Source organism: Mustelus asterias, chromosome 4 (assembly GCF_964213995.1).
Source record: "Mustelus asterias chromosome 4, sMusAst1.hap1.1, whole genome shotgun sequence".
NCBI classification, from domain to species: Eukaryota; Metazoa; Chordata; class Chondrichthyes; order Carcharhiniformes; family Triakidae; genus Mustelus; species Mustelus asterias.
This window is the reverse complement of record NC_135804.1, coordinates 25,051,555-25,070,087: the sequence shown is the minus strand read 5'-3', so window position 1 is coordinate 25,070,087 and position 18,533 is coordinate 25,051,555. Positions and strand designations below refer to the sequence as shown.

Below are 18,533 nucleotides of genomic sequence, written 5' to 3'. Positions count from 1 at the left end.
GGTGGGGGGGGGGGGGGGGGGCGGTGGTAGGGATCAGGATATTGAATTTGATGATCAACCATAATCAAAATGAATGGCGGAGCAGGCTCGAAGGGCCAAATCGCCTACTCCTGCTTCTAATTTCTATGTTTCTATGACATTCTATGAACTTTCATTTAAGTGCAATCTTTTATTTAGAAAATATGCAAAGGCATTTCAAAGTATAGCCAAAAAGACAAGATTTTCAGTAGGTTGTGAGCTAATAAGTAGCAAGTTGGAGGGTTTTGAATAAGTTCCAGATAGTAGATATACAATTGCAGAAGGCTGTGTCACTGATCGTGGAGCAGAGGGAGAAAGGGGGACCAGGGGAGCACAGGCCAGGATGAATTACAGATAAGACAGGCTGAGATCTTTCTGATACTTGCTTTGCTGTTTTCCATTTGCTTTCTGCGGCCCTTGCCTCAACAGATGCTTGAGAGCGTCTTCGTCATCTTTTCTCATACTTGGTTGGAGTGGCTTCTCCAGTTCCTATGTGCTCAATGCTCAAGCCATTCCTTAGATCAGCTCCATTATCTATGATGAACCTCGGTTTAAACTTCACTCTCCCTGGACGTCATTGTTCTCAGTCCTTTAGTTTCACTTACATTACTCTGCTGGTGCACTGAATCATTCTACTAACATGCAGGACCACTATTCATGTTTGCTGGATCAGCATCTGTGGCTCAACACTGGCCTCCTGACTGGAGAGCAGGGAACAGAGAAGCAGGCTCCCTAAATGCTGTGGAGTTGGGCACAGATTCCCTGATTGGAAGCCAGCCTTATTGATCAGGGGTGGCACGGTGGCATAATGGTTAGCACTTCTGCCACACAGCGCCAGGGACCGGGTTCAATTCCGGCCTCAGGTCACTGTCTGTATGGAGTTTACATTCTCCCCTTGTCTGCATGGGTTTCCTCCGGGTGCTCCAAAGATGTTTCGGTTAGGTTGTTTGGCCATGGTAAATGGACCCTAGTGTCAGGGGATTGGCAGGAATTACTGGGGTTACTGGAATAGAGCCTGGGTAGGACTGTGGTCGGTGCAGACTCGATGGGCCAGGTGGCCTCCTTCTGCACTGTAGGCATTCTATGATAGAGTTGGCTTCCAGTCGGGTGGGGAGGAGTCCAGAACGTAGGTCCATGCTCCAGAGATTGGAGGGGTTCGGAGACCTCGAGGAAAGTGGGTGGGGGAGTGGGGAGGAGTGTCAGAGGCTGGAATAAGTGATTCAGGAGTGGGTTGGAAGTCATCTGATCATGAAGGAGGGGAGAGCAGCCAAGTAGACAACTGCTGGATCCAGCTAAGAGAAAAGCATTTAACTGCTGATCCAGCAGTCTCTCACATAGGTTTAACTGGCAGATTTCTTGTGGCTCAGGAAATCCAATGTTAAATTTCATGTCTGTCTTCAGATGATTTGATTCATCCTACATGATATCAAAAAATGGCTGAAGGCACTGAATACAGCAAAGGCTATGGGCCCTGACAACAGGCTGGCAGTAGTACTGAAGACGTGTTCCAGAACTTGCCATGGCCTTTCAGATGCTCACTTTGGGTTCTGTCAGGCTCAGTATGCCTTGGTCCAAACAGAGCTGAACTCTGACTGCCTGGACATCAACACAAGAACACAAAAATAGAAGCAGGAGTACGCCACCAGGCCCTTTAAGCCTGTCCATCATTCAATACAATCATGGCTGATCTATGTTGGCCTCAACTCTTTTTCAGTGCCATTTCCCTGTAGTCTTGATCTATTAAATATTTTGATTTGATTTATTGTCACATGTCATAGAAGAAATCATAGAAACCCTACAGTGCAGAAAGAGGCCATTCGGCCCATCGAGTCTGCACCGACCACAATCCCACCCAGGCCCTACCCCCATATCCCTACATATTTACCCGCTAATCCCTTTAACCGACGCATCTCAGGACACTAAGGGGCAATTTTAGCATGGCCAATCAACCTAACCCGCACATCTTTGGACTGTGGGAGGAAACCGGAGCACCCGGAGGAAACCCACGCAGACATGAGGAGAATGTGCAAATTTCACACAGACAGTGACCCAAGCCGGGAATCGAACCCAGGTCCCTGGAGCTGTGAAGCAGCAGTGCTAATCACTATGCTACCGTGCTGCCCTATTATGTATTAGTATATGGTGAAAAGTATTGTTTCTTACACATTATGCAATACTTTATCCACCTCCATTCTAAATACTTCTAATGATCCAGCCTCCATTACCCTTTGGAGTAGAGAATTCCAGAGATTCACCACTCTCTGCAAGAAGAGATTTCTACGCACCTCAGTTTTAAATGACAGGCCCTTTATCTTGTAGCTATGTTCCCTTGTTCAAGACTGTCTCATTAGTGAAAATGTCTCACCATCTACCCTGTCAAGCCCCCTCTGGATCTTATATGTTTGAATAAGGTCACCATTCACTCTTCTAAACTCCAATGAACACAGACCCAGACTATTTGTCCTCTTGATAGGACAACCCTCTCATCCTAGGAATTAGCCTGGTGAATCTCCTTTGGACAGCTTCCAATGTTACTATATCCTTTTTAAAGTAAGGGGACCAAAACAGTACGCAGTATTCTGGGTGAGGCCTCATTAACACTCTATACAATCGTGGGAAAACCTCCCTATTTTTAAATTCCAACACCTTTACAATAAAATAACATGTGACCATATGCAGCATCAGGGAGCCCCAGCAAAATTGAAGTTAATGTGAATCGAGGGGGAGGCAGAATTTTTCACTAGTTGGAATCATACCTTGCACAAAAGGTTATTGGAGGCCAAACATTTCAGGCCCAGGACATAAGCTGCAGAAGTTCCTCAGATGGTGTCTTGCCCCACCCATTTTCAGTTGCTTCATCAGTGACATTCCCTCCATCATAAGGTCAGAAGTAGGGATATGATTTAATGATTGCACAGTGTTCACTAGCATTGGAAACGCCTCAGATACTGAATCAATCCATACCCGCATGCAGCAAGACCTGGACATCATCTCATATTTGGGCTGATAAGTGGCAAGAAACATGTGTGCCATACAAGCACCTGACAATGACAAAAAGAGAAAACTTGCAGCACTTGCAGCTTTTTCTCTCTATTTTCCTTCCTTTTTAACCTCAGGGGATGCTTCTAGAGTGGCTAAGAGAAAAAGATGGATGACAGCAGACATGTTCTAAAAATCTCAAACAATACAACCCTGTGCCTACCTGATGACGGTGAAGTGTGGAAGGTGGAAAACCTGCAGATTTACCACCAAGATGTAAGAGTCACAGAGGTCCTCAACTTAATTCATCACTGTTCTATATCTAACATTTATACATTTATAGTTCACAAAAGGGTTACCTCTTTACATTTCTGAGTTCCTAAGTTTTACATGTGTTTCTGAATTTGACAATTCAGTTAAGCTCAGCAATTTGCTGTGTATGAGAAACCTGAGCCCAATATTACTTTGTCTCTTTTATGTATAAGTACCATTTTACCTTTCATTGCTTCTTCAAAGGAACATGGCTGTACAGGAATTTCTTTCTTCACACTGACATCTGACGAGTTTGCTGGAGCACAAATAGAACACACACTGAAATTTTCAACACTCAACATTTTATCCAGTTTTCCCTTTGCCAAGCATTTTAACCATTCATATATTTTTCTTTTAATTCTCCAGGAAGACAGCAGAAACAAAAAGTCATGATGATCATGTTACTATAAGACATTATTAAAAGCCACAAACACAAAGCTTTTCTGAACCTGAAATAGCAACCCAACGAGAATGTGAGAAATCAGCTCGACAGATGGCTGAAGGCAGGAGTCCAGCAATAAAAAACATACAACCTAAGGAGCAGGTGGAGACAGTGCAGGAGATCCAGCAGTAAGCTGACAACCATGACGTGTAAGATTTCTTTAGTGCAGTCAAGAACACTTATGGCCCAAGCACCTGAGACCCCACTCCACTGCTGGCGAAGAACAGAGAGCAGCTCATTAAGAACAGAGAGGCAGTCAGCGCTCACTGGAAGGAGCACTGTGAAGCTCTCCTTAACAGAGACTCTGTCAATGTGAGTGTCCTCGACTCCATCCACAGCACGCTACCCGCCACCATCTCAGCACAACCCCAACCGGCATTAAGTAAAAAAAGACCATCCGACAGCCAACGGTAGCACGGTGGTTAGCACTGCTACTTCACAGCTCCAGGGACCTGGGTTCGATTCCCGGCTTGGGTCACTGTCTGTGTGGAGTTTGCGCATTCCTCTCGTGTCTGCGTGGGTTTCCTCCCACAGTCCAAAGATGTGCGGGTTAGGTTGATTGGCCATGCTAAAATTGCCCCTTAGTGTCCTGGGATGCGTAGATGAGAGGGATTGGCAGGTAAAATGTGTAGGGATATGGGGGTAGGGCCTGGGTGGGATTGTGGTCGGTGCAGACTCGATGGGCCGAATGGCCTCTTTCTGTACTGTAGAGTTTCTATGATGACAAGAACAAAGCATCAGGGGCAGGCGGAGTCCCTGCCGAAGCACTAAAAGAAGCGAAGAAGCGCAATTGGTGCAAATACATGACCTAATTTCCCTATCTGGAAGAGACCATGCAGGAAACCTCAGAAATGCATTAAATCGGGACCACCTTCAAGAAAGGTGACAAGCCCAATTGCAGTAAACACAGAGGAATTTCCCCGCTGTTGGCCACAGGGAAGGCCATCGCAAGAGTCCTCCTTAATCACCTTCTCCCTCTGGCTGAAGGGCTCCTCCCAGAATCACAATGCGGATTCCGTGAACTAAGGGAACAATAGACATTATCTTCACCACACAGCAACGACAAAAGAAATGCAGGGAACAGCACCAACCCTTGTACATGGCCTTTCTGACCTCTCAGAAGTTTTCAACACCGTCAACACAAGGGATTATGAATGGTCTTTCTCCATTTCTGCTGCCCCCAAATGCTTGTCACTATTCTCCTCCACCTGCTCCATGATGACATGCAGACTATGATCCTGACCAACAGATCAATCACAGACTCAATTCATATTCAGACTGGGGTCAAGCATGGCTGTGTCATCGCATCAATATTTTTTCTCTATCTTCCTTGCTGAAATGCTCCGCCTCACTCTCAGCAATCTGCCTGAATGCAGCTAAACTACAGAAAAAACGGGAATTTGTTCAACTTCTGCCACCTGCAGGCCTGATCCAAGGTCATCCTATCCTCTGTCATTGAACCACAGTAGGCAGACAATGCTTACATTGGGAGGCTGAGCTCCAAGAAATCAACACCTTTGTGAAAGCGTACGAGTTCATGGACCTTACACCAAGCATCTGTAAGATAAAGGTCCTTTACCAATCTGCCCAACACACACCACTGGCCCCTGGTTATCAAAATCCACGATGATGCCTCGTACAACTTGGAGCACTTTGCATACCTTGGGAGCCCACTGTCAATAAGGGTAGACATCGAAGACATGGTTCAACACCACCTTCAGTCACCTGAGAAAGAGAATGTTTGAAGACCAAGGCAAAAGACCTGGCACCAAGCTTATGGTCTACAGAGCAATAGTGATACTTACCCTCCTATATGGCTCCGAGATGTGGATCATGTACAGAAGACACCTTAAAATCATTAAGTGCCACTAGTCTTGATGCTAAATTTGCAGGTCTTTCACATAGAAACAAAGAAACTAGAAGCAGGAGTAGGCCATTCGGCCATTCAAGCCTGCTTCACCATTCATTTTGGTAATGACTGATCATTGAATTCAATATCCTGAATTCACCTTGCATACTTCACATTTATCAGGTAGGCACAGAGTTTTACTGTTCCGAGATTTGAAAAAAAATGTCAGCTGCCTTTGCAAGATCCTGCAAATCCATGGCCACACTAACTCCTGGTGGCTGGAGGTTGAGAGTTTGACAATGAGGTACCGAGTGAGAAGGACTGCCTTGGTGGGATCTTTCAGATTGTCAATGTTAATTTGCTTGTGACATTGCCTCAGCTGATGTGGGGCCAGGCTGATGGAGATGGTAGATCAGCTAAGGCAGTGAACGGTCCCGCAGTTTTCAGTATTTGTTACGGTGCTAGTAAATCAGTAGCCTGTCTTTCTTATAAATTTCATCCAGTAACTCTAATAGGAGGTACCAATCTTCATCACAATCCAACTGATAGGCATCCATCTCATAAAATACTTCAATTCTCATTTTATTTACAAAAAGCAGCAATGCCAAGGCCACATCTTGGCCGTGATTCTCCCATCGTGACCCGCAACTTTTCTGGCAGGTCGGGGTGGGGGATGTGCGTTGCCGGCCTTGTTCCAGGATTTGCGCATGCACCAAGAATGCAAGCGCATCTCCCAGAGCCAGCGAACAGTTGCCGGTCAGGCCACGCTGGAAACCGGCAGGAAGGCAGGTAAGTAATTTGAATCCTTTTTAAATGGATTATAAATGTTGTTTAAATCTAATTATTGGGAACTTACCGGTCCTGATTGAATCTCCCATCCCATCAGGAGCACTTCATTCCAGCGGGGTTAAGACTAGCTCCCCACATTTGGGAAACTAGCGGGAGACCCCACCGGAATGAAAAGGGGGGGGCAATCAGGGACCCCCAGGGGGTCAATCAGGGACCCCCAGGGGGTCGGGCAGCAGGGGTGGTTCCCCCTGGGCATGGGCACCCTGGCAGAGCCAGCCTGTGCCCCTGGCACTGCCCAAGGGGCAAAGTGTCCCAGGCCCAGGGAGCACCTTGCATCACGGCATCCCCACCAGACATCAGGCAGTGCCAAGTGGAGCAGGGTCTAGGGACAATTGGTGGGGGTGGGGTGTCCCGCTGCCACTCAGCATGGCAATCATTTTGGGATGGAGGGAGGGCAGCGATTGGGGCAGGCTGGTCTGTCGGGGGGGGTGAAGAGACTGACCCCAGAGGGGTTCAGCGAAGAGGGAAGTCCGCCGGGGTGAGGGGGATGGGGGGTAAATCGCCACTGCTGGGGGGGGGGGGGGGGGCTGTTCATTGGGGCGCTCCAGGACGGGGCGGGGGGGGGGGGGGGGGGGCAGTGTCAGGGCTGGCCCGGGAATTACTGTGGGGGCCGCGATCGGGTTGTGGGGGGGGCTGGAGGGGCAGCACTGCGGGGGTCCCAGGCTGGCCAGCAGTTGAGCTGGCCAGTAAATGGGGAGTCTGACAGATTGGGGCCACTGCGCATGCGCAGAGTTCCAGAACTGTCAGACTCCGGCGTGAATAGGCCTCCCCCCCGGGTTTTTCATGATATTCATGACTGGGACCTCTGCAGTGCACAGAGTGGGGAGATTCGGGTGAGAAGCTGAACTAACAAAACAGTCGGGATCTAGAACAGTTTTTCCGCCAATTCAGCGCTTTTGGGAGAATCGCAGCCCTTGTTTCCTCTGTGGGAGGGAAGTAATTAGTGTTCACATTTTCACTTCATTCTTCCACAGGCCATTTGGTTCATTCTTCAAGAATATTGAAGATAATCATTCCACAAAATTTGCAATTACTTCCTGCCATTTTCCACAATGACTACGAGGATTGTTGTTTCCTACCATGACCTTTAGGCAACAATTTTTTGCTACCACTTTATAATTCAGATTCGTGGAGGATAGAACTGAACTCAATCTTTATCCACTTGTATAAACATTTATTAGCATAAGCATGCACCACCTAACCAAACAAACACAGTTTCATTCTACATCAATAGAAAGCAGTTAATATTAATGTTGCTATAATTTGGTGATGCTAATAAACTGCTATCACCAGATTTTCCCAACCAGCAGCGTTTCCGTGGCTGACTTGAGGCCAGCCCTCAACAGCAGCTTTCAACAAAGCTACCACTTGATTAACAAACATCAAATATACTCCTGCTGGCTAGAATTTGTCAGGGTTTTTGCTTTCCAAGATCAAAGATTTAAATAGTCAAGATTCAAAATTATATTGAGTTTCACTAACCTGGATCAGGAGTGAAAGTAAAAGGCTGTACTTCATGTGACCGTCCAGCATTGGTTACGACATATATACCAACTGAAACTGGGGATGTTATGTGTGGATTGTGATATGGAGGAACTTTAACAATAAGATGATTCTGTAAAGAGAAAATAGGAAAACAAAATCACATGTGAGATGAATACAAATATCAATAATCTCAAATTCTTTAAGAAGGTATAAATAAATTAGGCATTTGTCTGTTTAGAGATAAATCAATGCAAAAGATGTGGCTCAAAGGGCAAGAATTACACCTCAACATTCCTGTGGTTAACATGGCTGCCTCACAGCACCAGGGACCCAGGTTCGATTCCAGCCTTGGGTCACTGTCTGTGTGAAGTTTACACATTCTCCCTGTGTCTGAGTGGGTTTCCTCCGGGTGCTCGAGTTTCCTCCCACAGTCCAAAGATGTGCAGGTTAGGTGGATTGGCCATGCTAAATTGTCCCTTAGTATCCCAAGATGTGTAGGTTAGGGGGATTACCAGGGTAAGTACTTAGGGTTACAGGGATAGGGCCTGGGTAAGATGCTCTGTCAGAGTCAGTGCAGACTCGATGGGCTGAATGGCCTCCTTCTACACTGTAAGGATTCCATGATTATAGGATTTCCAGACAGTTTATGAGAAGGGATGAAAAAGGAGGATCACAAGATTGGTTGAAAGAACTTTTTTTTAAAAAATGTTTTACTGCATCCTTAAAGTTATAGAGCCAATGCTCAGAATGGACCAGGCAAACCCAAATCCATTCCTTGCTTGCTCCAAAAACCAAATTCAAAATCCAACTGAATCCAATTCAATGTCCCCATAAGAGTGACAAACAAGATCCAAGCTGCAGACTTGAGACATTGCACCCCATCCTGGGCTTGATCTTAGCCAAAAGGCCATGAAGCGTTTACAAACTGTGAAAATAGATGGTGTGCTAGATGGATAATCTAATTAGGCAATTTAGATTGAACTGAAGAGCAGCAAAAGGCCAACCACATTGCTGGAAGTGTACCAGAAACCTCCAAATAGGACAGGTAAAGCGGGGGGGGGGGGGGGGGGGAACGACGACTCATGGAGAGGGTGGGCCCGGCAAGCACCGGTGGGGGGGGGGTGAGCCGGCCAGAAGGGCATGAGGGCAAGAGCACTGGTGAGAAGGGAGAAGGGCACGAGAGAATGTGTGCACAAGAAGTGCACATGGGTGAGAAAGCGGGCAAGAATGCAAAAGAGCAGGACCGGTCCCTGAGAGCATACATGCCGGCAAGAGCGCAGATGTGAGAAAGTGAGAGAGAAGAAAACATGTGGACAAATTTCTGAGATGTGCAAAACAGTAGGACGGTAATAGTAGGAGGACATCAACGATCCTCATGTTAAGAGCAGTTGCATCAATGTAACAAGTGCAGATGGGCAGAATTCTTAAATTGCATTCGGGAGAAGATTTTGAGTCAATATTTAATAAGCTCAATAAAAGAAAAGGAGGTTTTAGGGAATGAAGTTGGGGACGTGCAAGGGGTATCTAGTAGCAGAGGATTTTGGTGGTGGTACTTCATGTAGAGGTGATATACCATAAAAAAAATAAATTGCCATGTTAAGCAGGAGATCTCCACATTCCAGCAGAGATCAAGATCATATTTAGGGTGGTAAAAAGAACAACCTATACTTAAGTGTCATATTCTGGAATTTAAAGTTCTGCTAATGAGAGAACGTTGGTGTCATAAATGTTAAAAGTATTATTATTGAGCTAATTTTATTGATCAAATGTTATATTCATTGGGCATTGGAGCTAGCAAATTACAATTAAGAACCACAGTGAAGACGACAATAAAGGATCGTTTGACATTCCAGTGATTGTTCATACTCCGTGCAGTTTCATCAGCTCTATTTACTGGAATTCAGCAGAGTTGATGATTTCCACTGGGGTGCTGACATGATGGAGGCAGGGAAGAACAGAAAAGAGTCAACTTAACTTTATAAAGTCCAAACTTGCTATTATTTCTTTGTCTGATGGGAACTAAAGGCACTGTCTTATTTGGACTCCGATTGGAGGCGACTGTTGGGAGAACTCAAAAGGCGTATGCCATCCTAAACTTAAGATGGCAGTTTCAAGGAAAAAAACAATGATATATATATTGTTCATAGTATGACAGTTAGGCAGAAGATATGGAAAAGATACGATGGGAATCAGCAGGACAGGAAAGCATTACGAGAAGTAAGTGTGATAGAGAGTGTAAATTTGTAAATTTCCCCTTCATGAAAAATGTTCTGAGTGTCTAAACTCACCTGGTGGAAAAGTTCCATGTCAATTTCAGCTTCTGTTTTCCAAGGACTATTCTCATCTAGTCAAGATAGGAAACGTTTTAGAAATTAATAATCATTCTACCAATGGTTTGTTGTCTTTCTAACACAGGTTTTGAATAGAAACACATCAGATAAATCTTAAAATTACATTGTGCTTAAAAATGGATTATAACGCAAAACAATTCCTCGGAGTGGCAATCAGCTTCCATAGACTTACCTGCACTTCAATTCCAAAGTATCCATCTCACCCAATCTCCCGGACTCAGCTGGGTGAGTCTGAAGAAGCGGAGGTCGTCAGTGGCTACAGAGCAAAATGCAAAAGGTGCTGAGCAAAGGAGGACATGCTCCTTTTGATAGCTTTGCTGCTATAAAGAAAGTGAGTCTAACGGTTCCATTGAAAGGGAGAAAGTAAGTTTCGAAGTGAATAAGATGTGGGAATGGGCATGAACAGCAAGGGTTTTGTTGGGGGGGGGGGGGGAGGGGGGGAATAATCCCATGCAGCTGGAGAATACCATGTGGGGGGTATTTAAAATAGCGATTTAAATTGTTTTGTCTTTCGCTTGGTTCCCATCCCAGCACAACTGTCCAGGGGCAGTTAGCCCTTCTGGACAATTGCCAGGTAAACCCTTACATGGGAACTTTCAAGAGGGATTCCCCAATGCATCTTTGGGATATCCAAATATGACCCTGGGGAACTAGGAAACTATTGCCCAATGAAGTAGAATTAATAGCAGTCTTATTCTTGGGCAAGTGAATTATTGCCCATGGAATTCAACATAGCCAGTAAAACACAAAGATGTCCCAAAGTGAATAACAAGGTGAAATTCCTGCTCATGTTTGCTCTCCAGTGAGCCTTACAGGAACTGTGCATATTTAGATGTCAGATGACAAACAGAACTGAGATCAGCACCCACAGTTGAATGGACTCCTGATTGTTCCAAGTCAAGGCTCATATATGAATAATGGCATCTTAATGAATCAATGTCTTCGAGAGAGAGGGGATAAAATTACTCAAGAAAAATTGGTATTAAAATAATTTTAGTCAGCCAAGTCACATTAATGCAATTATTTCAACCACTAGGACCTTTGAAAGCCTCAAATTTAACATGAATAATGTTCAGATTTGTTTTCATGTGAATCTATCCCTTGTTTGATTAACCTGAGTCCAGAAGAGTTCAACAGTTTCAGACTATAATCTCTCCACCCCCACCCCCCCCCCCCCCATTTTGTCTCATTCTCTTTGAAAGTTTCAGTCTTAACCTTGTCTTTCTTGTTTTTGCTTTCCAATGGCAGCTGTTCATTATTCTGTCATTGACACCTCCTGTGGACCCATCTTTTGTTTCTTTACTCGTCCCATTACGATTCCCACAAACACTTATCCATTCTCCATCCTATCACAGACATTTGCCTTCTGCTTTTTTTCCACCACCTTCTATCCTTAAAAGCTATCTCCTTTCTAACTTTTCCCAGTTCTGAAGAAAGGTCATAGCTCCACAGATGCTGCCAGATTTGCTGAATATTCCACTTTGTTTTTGTTTCAGATTTCCAGCCAAGTACTTTATTTTTGTATTACCGCAAGATCATCAGCTCCATTATCAGAGGGGAAAACTGAAGGATATAGCGAGGTGCGAAGGAAATCTCCATTCCCAGTTGCTAGCCACAAATGAGGGGTAAAAGGGCAAAGAGAGTTAGGACCTTCAGACAGGAGAGGGCAAGTGTCTAACCATAACAAACATCTCAAGGGTTGCAGCTCTTAATTAGAAACAATGCCTTCCCCACTGAATGGATCCTTAGCTCTTATGGTTACCCAGAGGACACTGAGGACACTGGGCAGCTGCTACCATTTCGAGGACACCCTCCTGACTTGACAAGTATTTTGCACACCAGCTGAAAAACCAAAATGGCACTGGAACAGTTCCCTTAATTAAGGGGGCGATTTTATCATTTTTTTCCTCCAAGTGCTGGGCAGACTTGAAACTGGGAGAATTTCAGATCTGTCTTTTGGGCGTGTTTTCAGGCCCACACATAAGCACTCTGCCTGCAAAATTTTGAGCAAGTCTGTTCCTCGCTGCATAAGCCTGTGGGCGGGGCTTAACGTGCCCAAAACCCTGCAGAGAGACGTAGTGTGCATGTGCAGGCCTCTGATGCTGCACATGCGCATTAGCAGTAGCGGGGATTTGACAGGAGAGAGAGAGCGCTGTCAGGCCCCTGCTGGTGCAGGCTGCCTGACGCAGCTCCCACCCCTGCAATTGTGGGGGCCTGCAGCCCGAGATGCAGCCCCCACCAACCGCCCACTCCTGCCGCCCAGACCGATCGTGGACCCGCCACACTCCCCCTACCGATCGCTGCAGAGTGGCAATAGGCCCCTTCTCCCTCCCTCCCCCCCATCAATCCCTGCAGATTGGCAGCGGCCCCCTCTCCCTTCCTCCCCCCCCCACCGATCCCTGCAGAGTGGCAGCGGGCCCCTTCCCACACCCTCTCCCCCACCGATCCCTGCAGAGTGGTAATGGGTCTGCTCTCTCCATTAGCCCTTCCCTATTAGCCCCGCCCCGGCACTGCCCAGACTGGAACTGCCCAAGGGGCACCCCCCTTTGCCCTTGGCTTCCCTTGGGGGGGGGGTCTCAACAGCCTCCCGTTCCACCGGCGAGGCCAAGACAACTGCTCACCGTTCATGGGGAGCACAGTGAGGTCATAAAGAGGGGGGGGTGGGGAGCATGGACAATTGAGCGCCGGGCTTGCTAAGCAGATGTAAAACAGCATTAAAATAAATTTACATACATTAACCTGCCTCTTGCCATTTCCTGCAAGAGGCTGACGCTTGTAAAATAGCGCCGATTGCAAAAACCGACACCAATCATGCTAAGCTCTTTACGTCTGACTTTACCAAGAACAGGCGCAATGCAATGGTAAAATCCTACGTCCTCAAAGTTGGGTAACCAGACCCACCAACACTCCATCTCCTGCAGAATCTTGAAGAAAGAACATGTAATTGAGATGGCTAAATGGGATTTTCTTCTCATTTGAGTCCACCTACCCTCTGGTTATCTCCATGGGCTCTTAAAAATTCTATCTTGTGTATCAGGTTAACTTGGCTTGTAGCTCTTCTTTTTCAGAAGGTTGTGGATTTGAGCCTATAACAGCTCATATTTTAATTGTTAGAGATGCCATTCTTCAAATAAAACATCAAATTAAGGCTGTGTCTCCCTCTTCCAATTTTTCTGGAGTTTGAAGGCCCCATGACACTACTTGAAAAAACACAAAGGTTGTCCTGTTTTCTCAGCCAACAGTTTCCCCTTCAACCAATACCACAAAAAGCATATTAACTATTGTGTTCAGATATTTCAATCTTGAATGATGTCTGTGTTTGTCGATGCAATAAGATGTTACAACGTGATAAATTGCTATGTAAATATTGAAGTCATAATATGGGCATTTTTCTGGAAATTATTAATTAACTATGATATTCAACACTTCCACCCATCATTTGGATTTAAAAGTTACAATTTTAGGTTGTCCATCTCACATGGAAATGGTGCACAATTCCTTTGAAAACAAAAATCAAAATTGTTTTTGAACAAGAAACATCTTTGATCTGGTTGACCAGACACACAAAGTATCATATAATGGAAGATCAACTCTTCTCGCAGTTCATCAATTATTAAACCCTCTCCACGTGTGAAGCACTTGCTAAAGACTGGTAGCTTATGGAGAAAATCTACCAGTATCAGTGACGTGGAGCAACTAGCAATAAATTGTAGAACAGATGTATTAGTGTTCACTCCTGTGAATAAAAATAAACTTCATTCTGTTAGGAAACAGAGGTAATTTTAAGTAATTTATATTTGTGGATATAGGAAACAGATATAGCTTTAAGTAAGTTTAATTTTGTGTTTCTGTATAAGGGTTAAAACTTCACTTAGCTGATGTTAAACAAAGTTGCCTGCATGTCTTAAGTTTTGGTTTCATTTCAAACTGTGCTTGTATTGTGATTAAAGGGTTTACAACGTGAAAACAACAGAGATTAAAGACGAGGCTATTGCTTAGCAACAGGGTCCACACTGAAAAGTAAGCATTTGTAGTTCAGTTTGGAATGAGGTACCTGTGAAGAAAGCAGCTCCAAAATAAACTGCCAGCAGAGAGACAGGACAATGAGTGAGAGGCAAAAAGCAAGTCCCAGAAGCTAAAAAACATATAGTTCTAAAAACCAGAGAATGAAAGAGAAGTCCCAGGAAGACTGAAGTGAAAAGGTCAGGATCTGGAACCTGAATAAAGAATTAACTGTTCGCTGAAGTTAAAGACAGGGGCAGAGAAAAGCTCCCAGTTAAAGACAGAGCTGAAAGGTGCAGATCTGATGGAGTTGGCCAGCAAGAAGCCAAATATCTGAAGTAATTCCAAGGTTGGTGATACCTTAATACAGCCTATAGTAGGGTTCTGTTGGCATGGCTGGGTACCTGAGAAGTTGTGTAGAAGCTTGAATGCACATGGCAATCCAAGGCAGAGAAATACTGAAAGGAGAGATTGAAATCCTAAAAATGGATCCTTGGTGAAGGCATCAAAGAGAAAGCGTTATTTGGGAGGAGATTCTAAGGTGTGTTTTTCAAGAGTGGAGTTTGGAAGTGCCCGTGTAGAATATTGGAGTTCCAGTTTGCTCACGGTGTGATGAACATCTGGGGGGGAATTTGATGAGAAATCCACAGTGGTTGTCTTGGGTAGCGCCTGCACACTTGTTTTCAGAGTGGGGTGTCTGATCACAGTTGGCCCATATGTTTACATAGCGTATATACTTACTGAGAACATTAGAATTTAAAATAATTTGTAAGTTGTGGTATCCTTAAAAATGTGTAGATTTGTGCAGAAATAGATGGGGTGAAGGAGTATTGTATTATAGTCAATCTTTCCATGTTTAATATATGTTTACCCGTGTTAAAAGTTAATTGGCAATCCAGTGACTCTGTTCGTCCACATCTCTAAACAAAAAAATAAATGTTCTATTAAGCCAGGGTTCCATCCTGGGACCTGACTGTCCAGTAATATCAGCTCGGATCATAATGATTCACAATTATGCTAAAAAATAAAATACTAATGGCTGGGCTTATTTTTAATTGATTTTGCATTCGCTACTGTTTTTAACCCCTCACCCTGTGCTATGTGGTAGTTTTCCTTTTAACTGACATATCTTCACTCCAATGGAATCTGGACAGCTGGAATATTTTTCTTCAGTGGGAAGATAAGGCAAAAAGAATGCATCTTTAAAAAATGTAACAAAATAGTCTGGAACAATTCTCCAAGATATGAAATTGGAAGCTATATGCTTTATTGTTTTGCCACTGAGAGCAGAAATAGCATTGACAAAGTTTACACAACAGGATTCATGGTTTGCCACAAAATAAACCAAGTGCTGGCCATGTTGCTCATAAGTCTGAAGCTATTTATACAGCCTTGGTTCGCTCATGGTTTAATTTCCTGTGATGTCCCATTATAGAACTTGATATAATGTGCTATTATTTGAATTTCATTTTCTCACATGAAATCAATTTGAATGCACACTAGTGCAGGTTACAATAGTGAATTGCAGAGGCTGGAAGTGCTGCAGAACACCATCAATGGAAATCTGAAGACTAAAAGACGTTATAAGACAGCTAATGCTCCTCAATTACTGCACTCAAACTGAGGTACACCTAGCGGTTAATCCCAGCTATGCATCATACTATATAGATAAGGTTGGTAGCTGTTACATAATGGCAGCCTTGTAGTAATAAGGAACTTAAAAATGTTCAATTTTAGTTACAGAGCATGGCTTACCTGAATTCTCTTGAAAAATAACTTTTGTGCCTTTCAAAAAGTTTTTTCCTATCAGAAATAACTCTTCTCCTCCTTTCACCGTGCAAGTATGTAAGCTTTTCTTCAAGATCTCTGGTGCTCCTGCTGGTTGAGCTTTAATCAAAATGAAAAACAAGTTTATAATCTGTAATGTGGCTACATCAAAATTACACGGTAATTTCAAGACTATGGTATCAAAATCCTGAAGTATTTGCAATGTAACAGTATGAAACCTGAACAGTATCAGAAATCTAAAGAACATAAACAATCAAATTAAGTTTTTAACCTTTATATGTAAACTGAGATTAATTAAAAACTTGAATAATTTGTTCTTGGGAATCCATCATAGGAGAGAAATCTTACCACTAGTGATCACTTAAAAAATATGCATTGAGATCTCTTTTAAAATGGTGAGTTTGCTAATTTTTCTTAGATTGGTTTTTAATCAAGGATCAGATTGTTTAAACCAAAATGGCTTTCAATTTTAAGCCCAATGCACTCATATTAGTGAAATTGTTCTTTAAAATATATGGGTTAAATTGGTTGAAACAAAGGTTAAACTTTAAGGTTTCAGAGTGATTTTACTGTCCAAGACGTATGGGTAAGAAATACTAAGGAATGAAACATACATAACAATGAAAGTTTGATTCTTCATTCTATCAAGATCCTAACCTAAATGACACTGTATTGGATGACATGGAATAAAGATAGACAGCACCCCAAAGATAATTGGGAACTCCACAGGAAGCATCACTAGAGTGCTTCTGTACACCTCTTACAAGATAGCCAGGTACAGTGCTGGAAAAGGAGATCATCATCCATGCATGCAATGTTTCCTCTTAACTTTTTCACGGTGGGCTGGTTAGATGGATAAAGAACTGGCTTGGTTAAGGAGCCAGTGAGTAGCGATGGAAGGGTGTTTTTCAGAATGGAGATCTGTAACTAGTGGGGTTCTGCAGGGATCAGTGCTGAGACCTCTGTTGCTTGTCGCATATTTAAATTATCTGGTGAAAAATGTCGGGGTGGGGGTCTGATTAGTAAATTTGCAGATGACACAAAGATTGGTGGAGTTGCTGATAGTTCCGGGGACTGTCAGAGGATACAACAGAATATAGATAGATTGGAGGCTTTGGCACAGAAATGGCACATATGATTGGCCTCCTACAGTGCAGAAGGAGGCCAATGAGCCCATCAAGTCTACACCGACTACAATTCCACCCAGGCCCTAACCCCATAACCCTATGTATTTATCTTAGCTAATCCCCCTGACACTAAGGAGCCAATCCACCTAACCTGCACATCTTTGAGAAGAAACCAGAGCACCTGGAGGAAACCCACACAGACACAGGGAGAATGTGCAAACTCCACACAGACAGTGACCCAAGCCAGGAATCGAACCCGGATCCCTGGCACTGAGAGGCAGCAGTGCTAACCACTGTGCCATGGAGTTTAATCTGGCCAAAGCGAGGTAATACATTTTGGAGGATCAAATTTAGTTGTGAATAATACTGTAAATGGTAGAATCCTTAAGAACACTAACATATGGAGTGATCCAGGCGTGCGGATCCACAGTTCCCTAAAAGTGGCGACATAGGTGATTAAGAAAGCATATGGGCATGCAGTACAAGAGTTGGGAAATCATGTTGCAGCTATACAAAACCTTGGTTAGGCCACATTTGGAGTATTGCATGCAGTTCCAGTCACCACACTACCAGAAAGATGTGGAAGCTTTGGAGAGAGTGCAAAGAAGGTTCACCAGGATGCTGCCTGGTCTTGAGGGTGTTGGCTACGAGGAGAGGTTGAATAAACTAGGATTGTTTTCACTGCAAAGATGGAGGCTGAGGGGAAACCTGATAGAGATCTACAAAATTTTGAGAGGCATCGCCAAGGTGAATAGTCAGAGGCTTTTTTCCAGGGTGGAAGTATCAATTACAAGAGAGCACAGGTTCAAAGAGAAAGAGGGAAAGTTTAAGGGACATGTGCAGGGGAAGTTTTTCCATGCAGAGTAGTGGGTGGCTGGAACGTGCTGCCAGAGGAGGTGGTGGAAGCTGGCACATTAGCAACATTTAAGAGGCACCTGGATGGGTAGATGAATAGGGAGGGAATAGAGGGATACAGACCGACTAAGGGCAGAAGGTTTTTTCTTTAGTTTAGTTAGGGTATCGTGATCTGCACAGGTTTAGAGGGCCGAAGGATCTGTTCCTGTGCTGTATTTTTTTTGTTCTTTGTTAACTATAGGTATTTATATCAGTGTTACCATTTTTGGATTCCTAAGGATTCTTTCCTATCTGAATGGTTTCACAGCAGTTTGCAGAAATACATTTTGTTCACAATGATCTGAAAATTGTATCTTTCAGCAATCAGACCTTGATAGCTGCATAACCATGAGAATCAACAACGACAAACTCAGTATTGGCACTCCTGTCAATGAACCCAAGATACAAGATCCATTCCAAGTCCATAATCGAGACTT

General features: G+C 44.0%; 1 protein-coding gene across 2 annotated transcripts in view; it reads right to left on the bottom strand.

Moving 5' to 3' along the window:
- The window catches only part of nfat5b (nuclear factor of activated T cells 5b), a 171,234-nt gene that overhangs the window by 42,498 nt on the left and 110,203 nt on the right, over window positions 1–18,533 (bottom strand). For both annotated transcript variants that reach the window (XM_078210660.1, XM_078210661.1), the window contains exons 7-10: window positions 16,043–16,174; window positions 10,223–10,278; window positions 7,932–8,064; window positions 3,494–3,565 (exon numbers count right to left, since the gene is read on the bottom strand). In XM_078210660.1, the coding sequence (XP_078066786.1) occupies window positions 3,494–3,565; window positions 7,932–8,064; window positions 10,223–10,278; window positions 16,043–16,174 (393 nt within the window). The remainder of the gene's footprint in view (window positions 1–3,493; window positions 3,566–7,931; window positions 8,065–10,222; window positions 10,279–16,042; window positions 16,175–18,533) is intronic.